The 15,646-nt window shown below is 38.4% G+C and overlaps 1 protein-coding gene across 1 annotated transcript in view; it reads left to right on the plus strand.

Annotated features, from left to right (window-relative positions):
• The window catches only part of LOC105618383 (hemicentin-2-like), a 37,124-nt gene extending 25,862 nt beyond the window's left edge, over positions 1–11,262 (plus strand). Inside the window, exons 2-9 of the mRNA XM_012199925.1 lie at positions 1,319–1,663; positions 3,790–4,101; positions 4,453–4,604; positions 4,697–4,841; positions 5,042–5,335; positions 5,660–6,049; positions 6,755–7,072; positions 10,706–11,262. Of these exons, the coding sequence (XP_012055315.1) occupies positions 1,319–1,663; positions 3,790–4,101; positions 4,453–4,604; positions 4,697–4,841; positions 5,042–5,335; positions 5,660–6,049; positions 6,755–7,072; positions 10,706–11,262 (2,513 nt within the window). The remainder of the gene's footprint in view (positions 1–1,318; positions 1,664–3,789; positions 4,102–4,452; positions 4,605–4,696; positions 4,842–5,041; positions 5,336–5,659; positions 6,050–6,754; positions 7,073–10,705) is intronic.
• Positions 11,263–15,646: the final 4,384 nt, after the last annotated feature.

The raw sequence follows: 15,646 nt of genomic DNA on the forward strand, positions 1-15,646 counted from the left end.
TTCTATCTCTCTCTCTCTCTCTCTCTCTCTCTCTCTCTCTCTCTCTCTCCCCCCATTAAAATATGGAACATTTTGTGAACGTTGCAGTTCACTTCATTAACGAGAAAAGCAATCTGATAAAATCGAGATCTTATTTAAGGATCTTATTAAAGAGTAACCGAAATAACTTCAGCGAACACCTGCACTCGATAAGACCCGTATCGAACAAGAAATCTCTTTAACGATTATTAAGTACATTTAACGTGTAATTGAATTAAATAATTATCGAATCAAACTATGTGTAACAGAACTTCTTTTTTAAAATCGTTCTCTGCAATCATTAAATCAGATTTAACATTATCAAAAAAACTATAGATTATGCGGCTATTCCGAATTGCATTTTTCTTTTCACGCCGTGCTCAGTATTGAATCTAGCAATGAAAAAAGCCGATACATGTTGCGCTCAATTAATCTTTGGTGGCGGTAGCGACGGTAGCGACGGATGCTCGTTTCGAAGGTAACTCTCTTGGTACCCATTACATCTAAGATCAACGAAGGAAAAGATAATGAGACCGCCATGGTCGGCTGGTTGGGCGTTAGACGCCAGAACGATGGATGAGACGGCTATGAAAGCCAATAAAATCGCACCCGACGGTCGGCACCGTTATAAATCGGCAAGTAGACCGATTAATTGGGTTCACCCGATCGTGCAGCCCCGTTCGATGAACGCGCGCCCCATGTTTGTTTCTATGCACGACCACACGCGCGCGTGCATACTTTCTGTCTCTGGTTCATCCCGGGTTTGGTCGGCTCGGGAACGTTCGACCAATTTACAGTAATTCGATCGGCGCCGACGGTGACTGACTAAAACTCCAAATTTGCGGTCTCAGTGAGAAAACATACCATAGTAGGCAGCGTTGTTATACACTGGATACGAGACCCGTTAGTGTAGCTATAGAAACACAATGTGAATACGCGTGTTTCTCATTGAAGAATTGTGTTGTCTGTGCGCGTGGTGTTTGCAATACAATACTAATATTGTGAAAAAAGCATTTATAATAAAAATAGTTCCATGCTTAAAGAATATTAACTAATCCTATTATTATGGAGAGATATAAAAAGCTTGTGGGAAAATCGTCAAAATATAAGGATCTTAAGAGATATGTATATGAAGCACAATACAAAGATCGTAAAATAAATAAATGCTTAAAAATCTAATATATGTATATATATCTCTGTTTTAAAATTATATATATGATTAAAGATATAATATAAATAAAATATGGAGAATCATATCCTTTTCGCAAGGATAATTTTGTCGCTCCCCCGTACTTTTCAGTGCCTATATCAGACGTTAGTGCAGTAGCCGGTTTCAAAGCTAAGATACCTTGCGACATTGATCCGCCGATTAAAGACGAGACGGTCATCATGGTATTTTGGTACAAAGATGAAAAGGATGGTGAACCGATATATAGCGTGGATGTTCGAGGGAGGCAGATAGCTCAGGCGAGGCTTTGGTCGGATCCGTACGTGTTTGGTGAAAGGGCAGTTATGAAGACGGACGTAAAGCCCGCCGAGCTGGAGATAGATCCTTTGGAGTCCACAGACGGAGGTGTATATAGATGCAGAGTGGATTTTAAGAATAGTCCCACGAAGAATCAGAAGATTAATCTTACGGTCATAGGTGAGTTCTAATGAAAATTGGGAATTTCTATTTTTACATATTGTACATGTGTATATATCGCTATAAGTAATATCGCTATCACAATTATTATTCTAAAAACATTTCTGTCTAAGATACTAATAATTTCAAGATAATTTAGTTCTATGAAGATACTGACATCTCAAATTTAGTTCTATAAAGCAATTTTAGATTTTATTAAATTTTATTAATACTCACGGAGCAATTCATTTAGAGTAATTGAAGAGAAACATGATATTTATAAACATGATATTTATTAAAATTTTTCTGTTTATCGTAGACAAAAATATATGAAGATTAAAAATGGAACAAAATTTATTATATGGAAAGACCAATTTTGCTGTAGTATCTAGAAATATAACTAAGTATAGATTTAAAAATAATTTTATTGAAATCTAACTATCACTGGATTATGAATGATACTCAAATCGATTGCTAAAATGTCAAAATGTCGTGCAGCACTGTTCATCATATTTGAGTTTAATACATGACATCATTTTGATAGTTCAACAAATTAAATTATTATTAAATTTTTGTCTAACTAAATTTTTAGATACTTCAGCAAAATCGTTCTCTCCCTCTGTAAATTGAAACTTTATACAAATAGAAAATTTTCTAAGTATATATAATTCTAAGTATATATAATTTAGAATTATATAAAAATAATTTTAAAAAATTAAATTAAAAAATTGAGAATAATCATTATAATTAACATTGATTGTAATACAATAATTGCTTTTCATTTACCGATTCTCAGATAATTCTCACTTGTGACATCGTAATTCAGTTGAATGCACGTTCCTTTTACATTTTGACAAGTGAGATTTAATTGATTTTTTGTCTATAATCTGCACAAGATCGAAATCGTAGTGCTTTAATGAGTCTCGTAACTCAAAAGTCAGGTTCGGATCTATGTTGTTTGTGAACTTTTTATCAAACTAAGCAAATAATGATGCCATTAATCTGAGAATAAAATACTCAGCTCACTTCAGACTCAATTTCATTTGTGTGCAAATAGAAAGCAATTCTAATAAATACTGTGCATGAATACTGTGCATGAATATTGTGAATGAAATATAAGAGACAGTATTTATATCCGCTATACTTCTAAAAAAATTTTGATATAAAACATATTTTATACAAACACAATAAAGTACAATTAATTAATAATTTAAAAAAGCAAACAAAATTACATATAATGTAAAAAAAAAGATCTCTCTGGATCAACTGGAAGCTCTCTTATAGGATTAATTTTTCATTATTATTTCAATTACGTATCTGTTATTACGTCGGAATATAACATTTTATGATGCAAAATTGTGGCTTATCGAGTGACATTGGTGGATAGAATGTGCTTCATGGGATTTTAATCAGACGGCGCATATGGGCTGTTATCTCCATTCATTCGTGATTTATTCGTTTTATATTATATCCGTTGGTGAAATTTACGCGAGCGATGCGTAACCGCGGAAAACAGTAGTAAATCGAAGAGATAGTTCGATTCGTTCAATCTCAACCTTCCGCGGGCAACGAATATTGGATAGTCATGTGGAAATAAAGCTATGAGACGAAATGAAGTCATGAAGTCGGGAGATGCAGTTGGATCAGTTCCAACAGGAATAAATATTGTGATTTGGATCGTTGTGATTTGGTGCGTTTTAGTTATAAGATCGTTTTAGCAATATTTTCAATCAATTAATTCAATATCTATCATAGTACCCAACAGGTGTTAATCTCAGGTTATTGGCGTACTTTTGCAGAAAAAAGAATCAAAGATCAGGCCATTATGTCTTGATTTTCATTTCGCGGGTGTTATTCACTACAAGAATCATTTCGCGATACGGAAATTTGATAGCATTGCCTGGCTACGCAGCTTCAGATATTTTAATTCGATTCAATTTCTGACTATCAAGAGCCATTGAAACAATTTCAATTATTATTATTATCGTAGTGTGAAGACCATGTATCCACACATATATTAATGAAATCGATCTTATTATGAAATGATAACAAAGGAAATAGCGCATATAATTTGATATAACGGACACGTAATATGTGCCGATGTCATGGAAATAAATTCCTATGATTGGAATTCATTTTGCTGACAGTGCCTCCAAAAAAGCCAGTGATATATACTGGCGCTAGGAATTTGGCTAAAATACTACAACCGTTTAACGAGGGAAGCGAAATGTCCCTGTTGTGCGAGGTGATCGGAGGTTTACCTCCACCGAGGGTCACGTGGTACTTCAACGACGAAGTCTTGGATGATACATATACGCAAGAGCACGATGATATAACGATAAATCGACTGGATATTCGGAGAGTCACCAGAAACTTCCTGAGGACGAGGTTAATTTGCAAGGCGAACAATACTCAACTTATGATGCCCCTGACCTCTGAGGTTATACTGGATGTGAACCGTGAGTGTAATCAAAATATTCGATTCATTTATTGGATGAAATCTGTAGAAAAACGAATTGCAGTAATTTTTAAAATAATTTCTTACCTTATTATTTTTATATTGAATTTAATAAAAAAAAAAATACTGTATAAAAAAAAACTTTGTATAATAATATGTTTATTTTTAATTATTTTGTGTTTATTTTAATTAATTATTTTAATTAATTTAGTTCTCATTGCACTAATTGCACCAAAAATTTATTATTAAAATTAATAAACTGATGCAATGCATAATGTAGTAGAGTAGAAAATTAAAATATTATGATGAATATTTTATATCAAACTCATTATCGGATAATTCTTCACCGCAGTGAAGCCGCTCGTGGTCAACATTACGAATAAGCGATTTCATTTGTCGGCATTAAGAACTTACGAGATCGAGTGTGTCAGTTCGGGTTCTAGACCGGAGGCGGTAATCACTTGGTGGAAAGGGACTCATCAAGTCAAACATATGGCTAGAAATGTGAGTATATCTTCCACGAACGGACGATTCATTTTCGATGTACAGGACTTTGCTTCTACGTCGTTATGGCATGGATTCTGAGTTCTTCGTAGTTCGCAGATAATCCGAACGTTACGAGAAGTGTGCTAAGCTACGTGCCGACTATCGAGGACGATGGAAAATTTCTGACATGCAGGGCAGAAAATCCTGTGGTGCCTAATAGTGCCTTGGAGGACAAATGGCATTTATTGGTGCATTGTAAGTTATTTTTTTCATCCACATGACATGACTTTAAACTCATAGAACTTCTGTTAGTGTCTAAAATTTGACTTAAAATTAATATTTTAAATCTTGATACGTTTCATATTTCTTCTTTCTTTCAACAGCAATTTTCTAATTGCGATCGCGTATGAAATTATAAGAAAATGAGAGATAGTTCTCGCTACCAATGCTTTCAGACGCACCGGTGGTGAGTATTAAGTTGGGTTCCAGTTTGAAGGCGAACGATATAAACGAGGGCGACGACGTCTACTTTGAGTGCGACGTACGAGCCAATCCAAGGTCTTACAAGCTACTTTGGTTCAAAGACGGCAAGGAATTGCACCAGAACGCCACCGCGGGGATTATTCTTCCCGGTGGGCGTTCCTTAGTATTGCAAAGCGTGACGAAAAGCTCCGCCGGGGAATATTCTTGCATGGCAGCTAATGTCGAAGGGAAATCCGCCAGTCGATCGGTAACCCTCGAAGTGATGTGTAAGTACATTTCTTTCATATTCGAATCGATCCATAACTGATACTGAGAATTCAGTAGAAGTGTTTTTAATTCATCATCTCGAGTTCTTCTGATATAACGACATTATTATTCTAATTTTATTAATATATTCACTTTCTTATCATAACATTGTCGATATATTGAGTCGAGTGCTAGTAAATCGCGTTTACATAAAAGCGTCAATTATCGGTTTGCTATAAGGAATGGAAATCGAAAACCGTCGACGGTTGGTCCTTATTTTTCTCACCGTGACGTTCACGAGTGCGGTAAATTGAATCTACCAGCCGGCGCCCTCGTATTTTCAGACGCACCGATCTGCAAGGACGGTTCTTCCACCCAAGTGGTCGGCGCCTTGAAGCACGAAACGATCTCGCTGGTCTGCGGCGTACAGTCGAAACCGCCGCCCACGACCTTCCACTGGACGTTCAACAACTCTGGGGAGTTGATGAGCGTGCCAGCCACGAAATACGCGCAGGTCAAACCGCTCAGTCTGATCACGAACCACTGGCACGGCTCCAGACTGAATTACACACCGGAGAACGACATGGACTATGGCACGGTCGCCTGCTGGGCGAGAAATCGGATAGGGGTGCAGAGGACGCCCTGTCTCTTTCAGATCATCGTCGCCGGGAAGCCCTACCCCTTGCAGAATTGTACAGCCCTCCAGTCCACTGGACCCTACGCGTACCGAATGGGTAAGCGAGCTAGGAGGGTTCTCGGGAACCCTCGCATTGACCTGCTAACTGCGCCATTACATCAGGCCATCATCGTGGTTGACACGATGGTCGATGCTCTTGTTGCGTTCAACAGTTTGTTTCCTTGTTCCCCTTGAAAGATGCGATAACCGTGAAAACGCTCGTGAAATTAATTCTTTACCGATCATCAATACTTTCGAAAAAATAGGATCGTCTTTCCCCTAATTCCGATTAAATAATTCATGAAAAATCATTATTTAAATTTCAGAGAGTGTTTAATATTTTAAAAAAATTTTTCAGAGAGAAGAATGAAAAGTTGAAAAATATTTTATCCATTCTGATTTTTAACTAAACTAAGACTTTGTATATGGATTTCAGTAAACATTGCAGCGTTTAAACATAACTTATTTTAAAAGTCGCCTTTCATATTCGTATAGATTTATGTTCATGACTGAAGATTTATAGTTATTTAAGAATAGTATTTCTCGATCAGCACGTCTAATTACAATTTCCCGGTATATGTTTATTATGCAAGTCTAAGACTATTATCCAATTAATTCGGTCTGAAACCCCTAATTGACGCTATCGAGTGTACTTTGCCGCGACGATGCTCACGCCGGCAATTAGGTCTAGCGAGTCCGAGTGTTTTTCTTCCTCCGGGAGCGAGCTTAACCACCTCGCTATGTGTGTGTCCGTGTGAAACAGGTCACGAAGACTTTAAAGCCACCGACTCGAGGGACGCAGACTGGCTGATCGTCAGGTGCTCCGAGGGATTCGACGGTGGTTTGCCCTTGACTAATTACGAGCTAGAGGTCTACAGCGAGGAGAACGTTTATCATGTCAATACCATCTACCTGAATCACACCGATAGATCCGGCTCATCCGGTCCAGTTTTCGAAGTCCCTGGCTTAGAACCGGGACGGAATTATAGGCTTCACCTTTATGCCGTCAACGCAAAAGGTCGAAGCGACCCCGTTGTTTTGGAACCGGTCACATTGAAAGGAGTAGCAATGTACACCACTGGTGAGTTTTACTATTTTTTTTTAAGATCTGCTTAAGATTCTAACGATATTATTATTCTAGAGTAACGATCTCATATCCGCGATCTCGTCTGAACAGTACGTTTATATAGACCAGCGCGCGCGCATTACATATTTCGATATTTACTTAAAACGATCGAGCTGATTAAACGAATGTTCGCCACACGATAATACGAATAAACCTTCACCGACAAAATTCACAAGCCTGATGAAGCTGTGCTCGAGATTGCGGAATGTCTCGAGAGAGTTTATTCTTGGAAATACCTTCGCTGTATCTTTTCCATGTGTAATTTCCATTTATTATTATCGGTCTTAATGTATGTAGATTGTATTAAGTCGATAGTGTTTTTCCGCCGTGATTAGCCCTCCTATCTTCATTACGTAATATCTTAACGTTGGAGGCCAAATAATAACGAGGTAAGTTAATAAAGCGCTAACGACCGTAGTGGAAAGAATTTTAAAACATTGAATTGCGATTCGTAATTGAATCGAATTGCATAATGGAATTAAGTAATACTTCAGCACATCGTAAATGTTTGTTTTCGAAATTGTATGCGTATGTAGATCTTAAAATATTTTTAATGCTAGATAAAAAATACTTGCTTTTTGACGTGTCTTGCATCATTTATCTACAGACCTTCTTTTTAACTTTTCAACTCTGTTTTATAGTTCTATTTACAGTTTTATTTACGATTCTATTTTATAATTCTACTATGTATCTTTCCTTGCTCGCTTATTACAGCTTCATAAATTTAAGCTGCTGCACAATTTTATATATATATATATATATATATATATATATACATATATATTGACCTTTTCGTTACCGTTGTGCGATAGAATAGTAGCCAGAGTAACGCATTTTATTCTCTTGATAGTACTAGAATATTTAATAAACGTTTCACTAGTTCAATTATCGATCTTGGTGATAGATACTTTCAAATTCTGACATGGATTCTATCTATTTATCGAATTCGGTAGTCGGAATCGAAGACATTTCTGTAATCAAGCACGAGACATGCCGGATTGATCAAATATTAATCTACATCGACGGTAAAGCGCGCATTAACATTACTAATCTATAACTACCGTCAAAACTTCCCAATATAATTATGCGAATTTCGGTGGTGCTTTTGAGAAAATGTGACCGTACCGCGACGACTCTCTAGTATTACGCTGTGCCATGCGGACCTTGAATTAAAATCCCATAAAGCCCAAGTCCCTTTCCTCGCTACCGCCTCATTTCAGCTGCATTTATCGTCTTTAATTTCCATCCTCATGGGTTATTCATGTTGGCTCGCGCACGATTCCGCCGTGGTAACGCAAACGTGTGGCAACCGTATATATCGGCGTCTCACGTGCGTGTGTACACGCATGCGTGTGCACGCGCACATCCCGCGACCAGCAAAGCTCATCCAGAATCCTCGCTGCGTACCACCACCACTATCGCGTATCGGGAAATGTACCAAAGCCCCTCAAACGTTCTCAGACATTACGCTAGGCTCTCGTCCAAGTAGCTTCCACCTTCGCTGGTGTGGCAAATACTGCCTCTTAACGATATAGCAATGGAGGAACGCGTAAAGGGTGAGAAAGGAGCTTTCGAGATCCCGAGATGACAGACTCACAATCAGATGATCACATTCGCGCATCCGCCTTTCTCGATCGTATGTTTACGAGCGTGTATGCGCGTCACAGTGTATATGCATGTGGCTATACATGTACATACATGAACACGCGCACACACAAAAGAGGAGATCGTTCGTTGGCTAACGAACCAAGGCGTTTTCTGAATTCTAAAGAGCCTGGCTATCTCCGTCCGCGGACCCAATTCTCCACCTTCCTCTTAATCTTTGCTTCCGAAAGCTGCCTGCGTTTCCTTCGTGATCCAATAAGTACACGGAAAAAGCGAATCTCATTTACCGGACACGTTGGGACGAACAACGCTGCCGGACGCTACTGTTGATGTCGCCATCAGTTCGGATGTTCATCTTGATGAGGACGAATGTTCTTTGCTAGTCAAGAATATATGGATATATGTTAGGAAATCGCACGTTTTGCGCGCAACGGACGGCTATTATCCAATGAGTGTAACCGGCAAAATTAGATATCGCGATAATTTTCCAAGTTAATAAATCACGAATTCATAATGAATAGACATAAAGGAAACGTTATAATTAACGTTATATTTTCCGTAAGTTATTCGTTAATTTCCTTGCATTCGAGATACTGAGAACAGAGTTCATAGATATTATTATCGGATGTATCTCTTGAAATTTGTACACTGATTTCCTATCGTGTAAATTTTCGTCTTATATAATGTTAAAGAGCTGTAATGAACCGCGTGCGCGCGCGCGGATAAAACGTTTCTTACGAATAGCCGATACGAAATTTGTCGTTTAATGGAAATCGATTTGCTGAAATCCAACAAGAAGACGCTAAATCTCGTTTCGCATTAATCCGATATGGCTGATTGCCGCTTAATTATTGAATTGTATGCACATTGTTAATGATCCAAAACTAACTTGACATTCATATAGATCAATAACGTGCGCGCTCGTGTTCATCTCGCAAGTATTGTCATCATTGGAGCTAATAAAGCATATACTTTTACTCATTAGTATATAAATTTTAAGCGAGCGAAGTCATTGCGCTAAATTGTGCTTTTAATAATCATTAGAAAGTTCAATCATGTTAAAAGCTAGGACAAGTTTTTGAAATTTCCGTTATATATCACTATGAACTGCCGAACGATCAAAAAACGTAATAAGTGAATTTTTAAACAATTAGTGCGTTACTATATATTTTATTTAAGATATAAGGTGACATGCATAATTAGACTACATATTTTATATTATTTCAGGGTTAAATTTGATATTGTACTTATTTGTTTTTTAATTAGTTATTTATTAGATTATTTGTGTTCTTTTTACGTAAAATTTATCGATCGATATCAGATCGATAGCAACAGCATTCTAAATAAGCATAGAAATTTGATTAACGATCGATAAAATTCTCCTTGTAGTATCACAATGTTAATGTCCATATTTATTAATTATTATATCGAGCGTAGAACATGAAATTATTAAATACATATTAATAGCAAAATGTATTTATTTGAAACAGACTATTCTGGCTATTTTGACCACAAATTATATTTCCTTTAACAACAAATTTGTTTTCCGCGAACAAATTTATTCGCATACACATGCAAGCAACAAGACCTTTTTTATTTTATTAACAAAACACAGATTTTACTGCAATATCGAATAATTGGTTAGTAAAATTGGTCACTCTCACATCGAATGTGCAGCAGCAGCAGCGATAGTTTTGCCACGGCAGCAAAATTCTTTCTTTCCGTGCAGATATCGAACATTTTATCGAGAAGGAGAAATCCAGTCTCTTTCAAATTACTCCAATTCTTTTACATTTAAATCTTGCTTGAAATCTATTATAGTTTCGAGAGTTTATCTATCTTATTTATTATTTTTAAAAATAGGTCACGCTTAATATACAATCCAACAATATTATATTTTAAGATCGAAGAGCTCATTATTTTTGAAGAAGAATACAACGAACCCTTCCACGCGCATGATTTTTTTTTACGCCTGTTTCGCAGGTCGTGGGATCTCGGACGAGACGACCGATTACAGCCTCCTGGTGGCGTGCTTCGCTGGCGGTATAACTGCCATTTGCATTCTGATCGTCGGGATAACGCTGACCCTGTACCGTCGAAATCATCCGATGCAGACGACGAAGGCACAGGCGGCGGAGACGATGCAGTATGAGAGTAAGGAAGATCGACCGGCAGCGCCGGCGGCGACGAACGAGGCTCACCGGGACGACTTGAAGGAGCAGATAAACGCGGACGACGTGCCGGACGACGATCCGGATGTGATACCGAGCAAGACTGTCGAGAGACGGCCGGATATCTTCGAGCCGGGTTATGCGTCCAGCAAGCCGTCCGAGAGAGCCAAGGATTTCAGGTGCCTCGAGGACCTCGATTATCCGTCGCCTTCGTCGGTGCTTCATGCCAAGGACTCCTGGGTCTATCCGAATGGCTACGCGGAAAAAAGCGAGAAGAGCCTGAGCCCAATACGGCCCAGCACCTTGCCGGTGCATCGCACTCACGATATCTACACGAGGAGTCTGCGTGTACAGGAAAGTTGTATATAGACGGAGGTATAACGTCTTTGCACCCGGCTATTCGGGTCAGTACCCTCCGATGCTCGCCAAACCGTCGTACGCGATTATACGACGCTTGTAAATAGACAATAAATACCGTTAAGGACCCACCTTCCGATCGACACATTGACTCGACATTCCTATTCTTGTTTTTCACCTAGTTATAAGAAGTAGATGCGTTAGCTTCGTTCTAAGAAAAAACGTGATACTTGGGACGCCAGGGCGCGATCATATGCGCGTGTACAGAGACAATAATTTTCCGCCGTAAAAAAAAAGACTTCCTGTCACCTCTGTCTCTCGTCGGAAGCCTTTCCGTAAGAACTATCCGCGAATGTTTGAAGGAGCGTAAATGTTTTGTCTATACGGATGTTTTATTGTGCTTCGTGGTTAATTAAATGGTCAAATGTAAACGTTTGTATATACGAATAATAAATCTTGTTGTTTAATAATGCATATTCTTGCTGTTATTACTTACTTTCCCATGCGATATTTGTCAACAATTAGATTAGCATTAGCTGTTAGAACTTTCATTGGAAGTAAAGGGTAAGTATTAAAAAGGAATTAATTACTTCTGGACAGTTCCGACATTTCATTTTCCATGACTCCAACTTATTTCAGTTAATTAGTCCCCTCGACGTAGCTAAAAATTGTCTGTCGTCGCTCGACGTCAAGCGTTGTTCGGTATATGGATTCGTTGGACATTCGCGTACGTCGCGTGCTCGCCACACTGACAGTTTGACAGGTTGGTGAATTGGTTCGTCGACCAATGGCTAAATTGGCACTCACTAACAACGTCATACGGCCGCAATATTCGCACGTGTTATGAATGGTCGTACAGAATATTAACCCAGTTCAATTATAAGCAAATTGGTTGAATACGAAAAGTATCGTGTTACTGGATAATAACACTGGATGTATGTTTAAAGCAATTTCTCTTCAAAAATTTTCGGTTTACGTTACAGGAAGATATAGAGATATAGAATTCTGAGAGTTCCGAGTTAGAGATGTTCCATCTCCGACTTTGTACATATCTATATACATCGTGTGTGTCTGATCGTCGAGCGACGCATTCGTCGCAACCCTGTCTTTAAGCTGTGCGACTTCCGTTGTTTGCGCTATTTCAGCAATGCCACTGACGGTTTGCTCTTCGACAGACTTCCAGTAAGCTGCTTATCGCCGTCGGTTGCGCGATAAGCTAGAAATCGACGTGGGTGTCCCGCTGTCTGTGTACTGTGTGATGACGGGGACCTGTCAAGCTTCATAGACGACGATAAATCACATCGTTAGGACAATGCATCCCTCAAGCCTATCGACTCTCGATTCCACGTCGGGCGGAAATAAACTGCCAGTGATCCGGCGAGTCGGCGGAAGTAGGCGATTCGATCACTCGATGAACTCGGGATTCATCCGGTCTTTCACCTTCTGGCTCCCTCCGCCCCCATCTTTCGCCGTTCTTCATTTATCTATCGGTCACTCTGGTCATCGACGTCCGAGGTACACCGTGCGAAATAAGCTGTCATTATATGACACTCTTTCGTTGCTATCTCCCCTTATCCTATCGTCGTATGCCAACATCGTTCCCCAAGTCCTTTGTATACGAAGTGACAGAGACGGATCTCCCGGCGACGCGGCCTGGGACGATAGTTTCGGGTAAACAAACCACGATATATCCCAAAGAGAGTTCCCCGCCGTCAGGTGGATGCACGTCGTCGAGGAAGCACGTCCAGAATTTGACGACTCTTATACACGTAGTGCCCGTCGGCCCCTCGAGAGTAATCCTTGCATCGTCACGACGCCGAAGTGTCGGCTGCAAAGAATTTGTGGTTCGCGAAGTAACAACGATCCCAGAGTGCCTATTTTCATGCGACTAATAATTGATTACTCGTGATCTATTAGATCAATTTAAATTTCAAAAATAATTCTAATCTTTCTTTAAGGAACTCCAGCACAACTTTTATCATAAAACATTAACATTTTGACATGTCTTATCTTTTTTGTAACTATACCAATCTTAGTTTTTTCTTTAATATTATACCTATATAATTAAAATTTCAAAAATAAATAAATGCATTGTAAGTATCAAATAAATAAATAAAATCAATTATTCCTTTCTCTCATATATTTTTGTTCAAGAGTTTCGAGAAAAGAGTCGTTTATTGATTCTTCAGAATAGTCGTTAACCCGGTTGAAGCTGAAAAGCTCAAGAGATTAATACCCGAGCTTATCAAATTACAAGTTGAAGCGTTTACATACATTGGTAAACGCGTTCCTCAGCGGGAGAAAGTACGAATGAGAAATTCTATTTAGACACAGATTCATGAAATTCCGCCGTCGAGACCCTCTTGTTATCTGGAGAACAGCGGTGATTTCAAGCGTCAAAGCGAGAAAATTAATTATTCCCTCTGACAATGATAGACGTTATTCTTGCATAAGACTTAATTTCGTTTTCGTGAATGCGCGACTAAATGAAGATTGAGCGCGATTGCATTAAGTATTTCGTTAATCCTATTCTCGAATAGAACGCTGAACGGCGTCGTTAATTTGCAGTCGGCTATATCGTGAATTAGATTCTTCGTTCGTTTCGCGCGACTATTTGGCAAATTAACATTTTAGATCGTACTGTCAGGAATATTACTTGGTCCCTGTTGTCGGCAATTTGAGTGTTTATCTTGAGGAATCTCATCATTGGCGTTGACAACTTTTACCTGATGTGTTTTGCCACTATCTTCAATTGATAATACGGAAACTCGATTTAGCATTAAAAATATATTGATTAAAATCGTTTAAAAAATATTTATACGAAGTGACATTTTCTTATGTAAAATAAAATCGCATAAAGGAACGTAACATTTCGCTATTATCCGTAAAGTGCTTGCATTAAGAGTGTAAAAGCTTGAAATTCCTAGCTGAAAAGACTGTATTTATTCATGTAGTGAACTCAAACGACTGTAGGTCGAGAATAACAGTAATGGAAGCCCCTGCGGTATCGTACTAGCGATGCTGCGGAACAGAATATTGGGAATATTGTCCAAGTACGATAGCGTGAAAAATTTTATATTTTCCGTTAAGATTTCTAGTCAGTACTATTGTTCAAAATATCGTTCGATTATTTTCAATCTCTACATTTTCTCTTTTCCTTTTTTTTGTTAATTACTTTTCCCGTCTTTCGTTCTACGTACAAATTTTCTCTTGGGAAAAAAAATGCTCGTTGCAATCTATTATGCATCTGCTATAACGATGTCTATTATATTGCCGATATATGTATGCGAGGAATTATACCTTCCTCCCGTATTAACAGAACGACGAATATAATTTTCAAGCGCGCATAATTTACATGTCTATTTTCCGCATTGCATTCGCCTCGTTATATATTGATTGCGTCGTTTGCGTCGCGTTACATTTGTGCGCGCATCGTATGCATTGCATGCATACTCACGTTGACGTTTCGACTATCGAAAAGCGCGTTTAACAGAGACGACGCGGGATCGGCGAAAACCTATTCGTAGAACAAAAGTAACCATGACGAAAACCCTCAGGGCGTCCTATCCGCGACGCGACTTCGACAGCGGGAATATCGGGATATTGTTCGCGGCACGATACCGTGAAATTTTACGGCGTGATACCTGCCGGGAGCAGCCGCCGTGATAGCAGTAATTTTCTCGGACAAAATTTTCGACGCGCCAGTTACGCATTCAAACTAAACGTGACGGAAGCAACTAATTACGTTCGCCAAATCGACTTCTCTTTTTTTCTCATTTTTTTCCCTTCTTTTTATTTATGTCGAAGCAAGAAACCAATTCATTTTTCTCTCCATTTACACATACAGATCGCGACTCATAACATAGAAGTTAATTAATGCAGGACGCACGATGTTTCCCGAACTCTTGGTCGAAATTAGATGGAAAAAGAAAACTTTCTCAATGACGGCAACGGCAGTCGTTTCTTGTCCATTTTTACGAGAAAATAGTGTAAGCTTGTAAAGCTCGTATGGAATATAGATTTTGCGATCCGTCGTAAAGCGTAATCGTGCTTATGTAAAAGTGCAGCGTAACGTGACGCGTAATGCAAGCGAATATTAGGAGAGAGGAAGGAAAAGATAAAAAATATATATATAAGAGAATATTAGCAGATTGAATGTGAATAGTTAATTTTATACTACTGCTGGAACTGATCGGAAAAATAGATATTTCAAAATTAGTATTATAATTTTTCTATTTATGCATCATGTAACCTACATATATGAAACAAGAATTTGATATGAGAAAAGTTTCTCTGTAAATTTTTTTACTTAATTTAAATATGATCATATCAAATAACTTCATCGTTGATGAAGCTATATATAATCAAACCAGAAACTGCTGAAGGGAATGTGATA

This window comes from Atta cephalotes, assembly GCF_000143395.1.
Source record: "Atta cephalotes unplaced genomic scaffold scaffold00016, whole genome shotgun sequence".
NCBI classification, from domain to species: domain Eukaryota; kingdom Metazoa; phylum Arthropoda; class Insecta; order Hymenoptera; family Formicidae; genus Atta; species Atta cephalotes.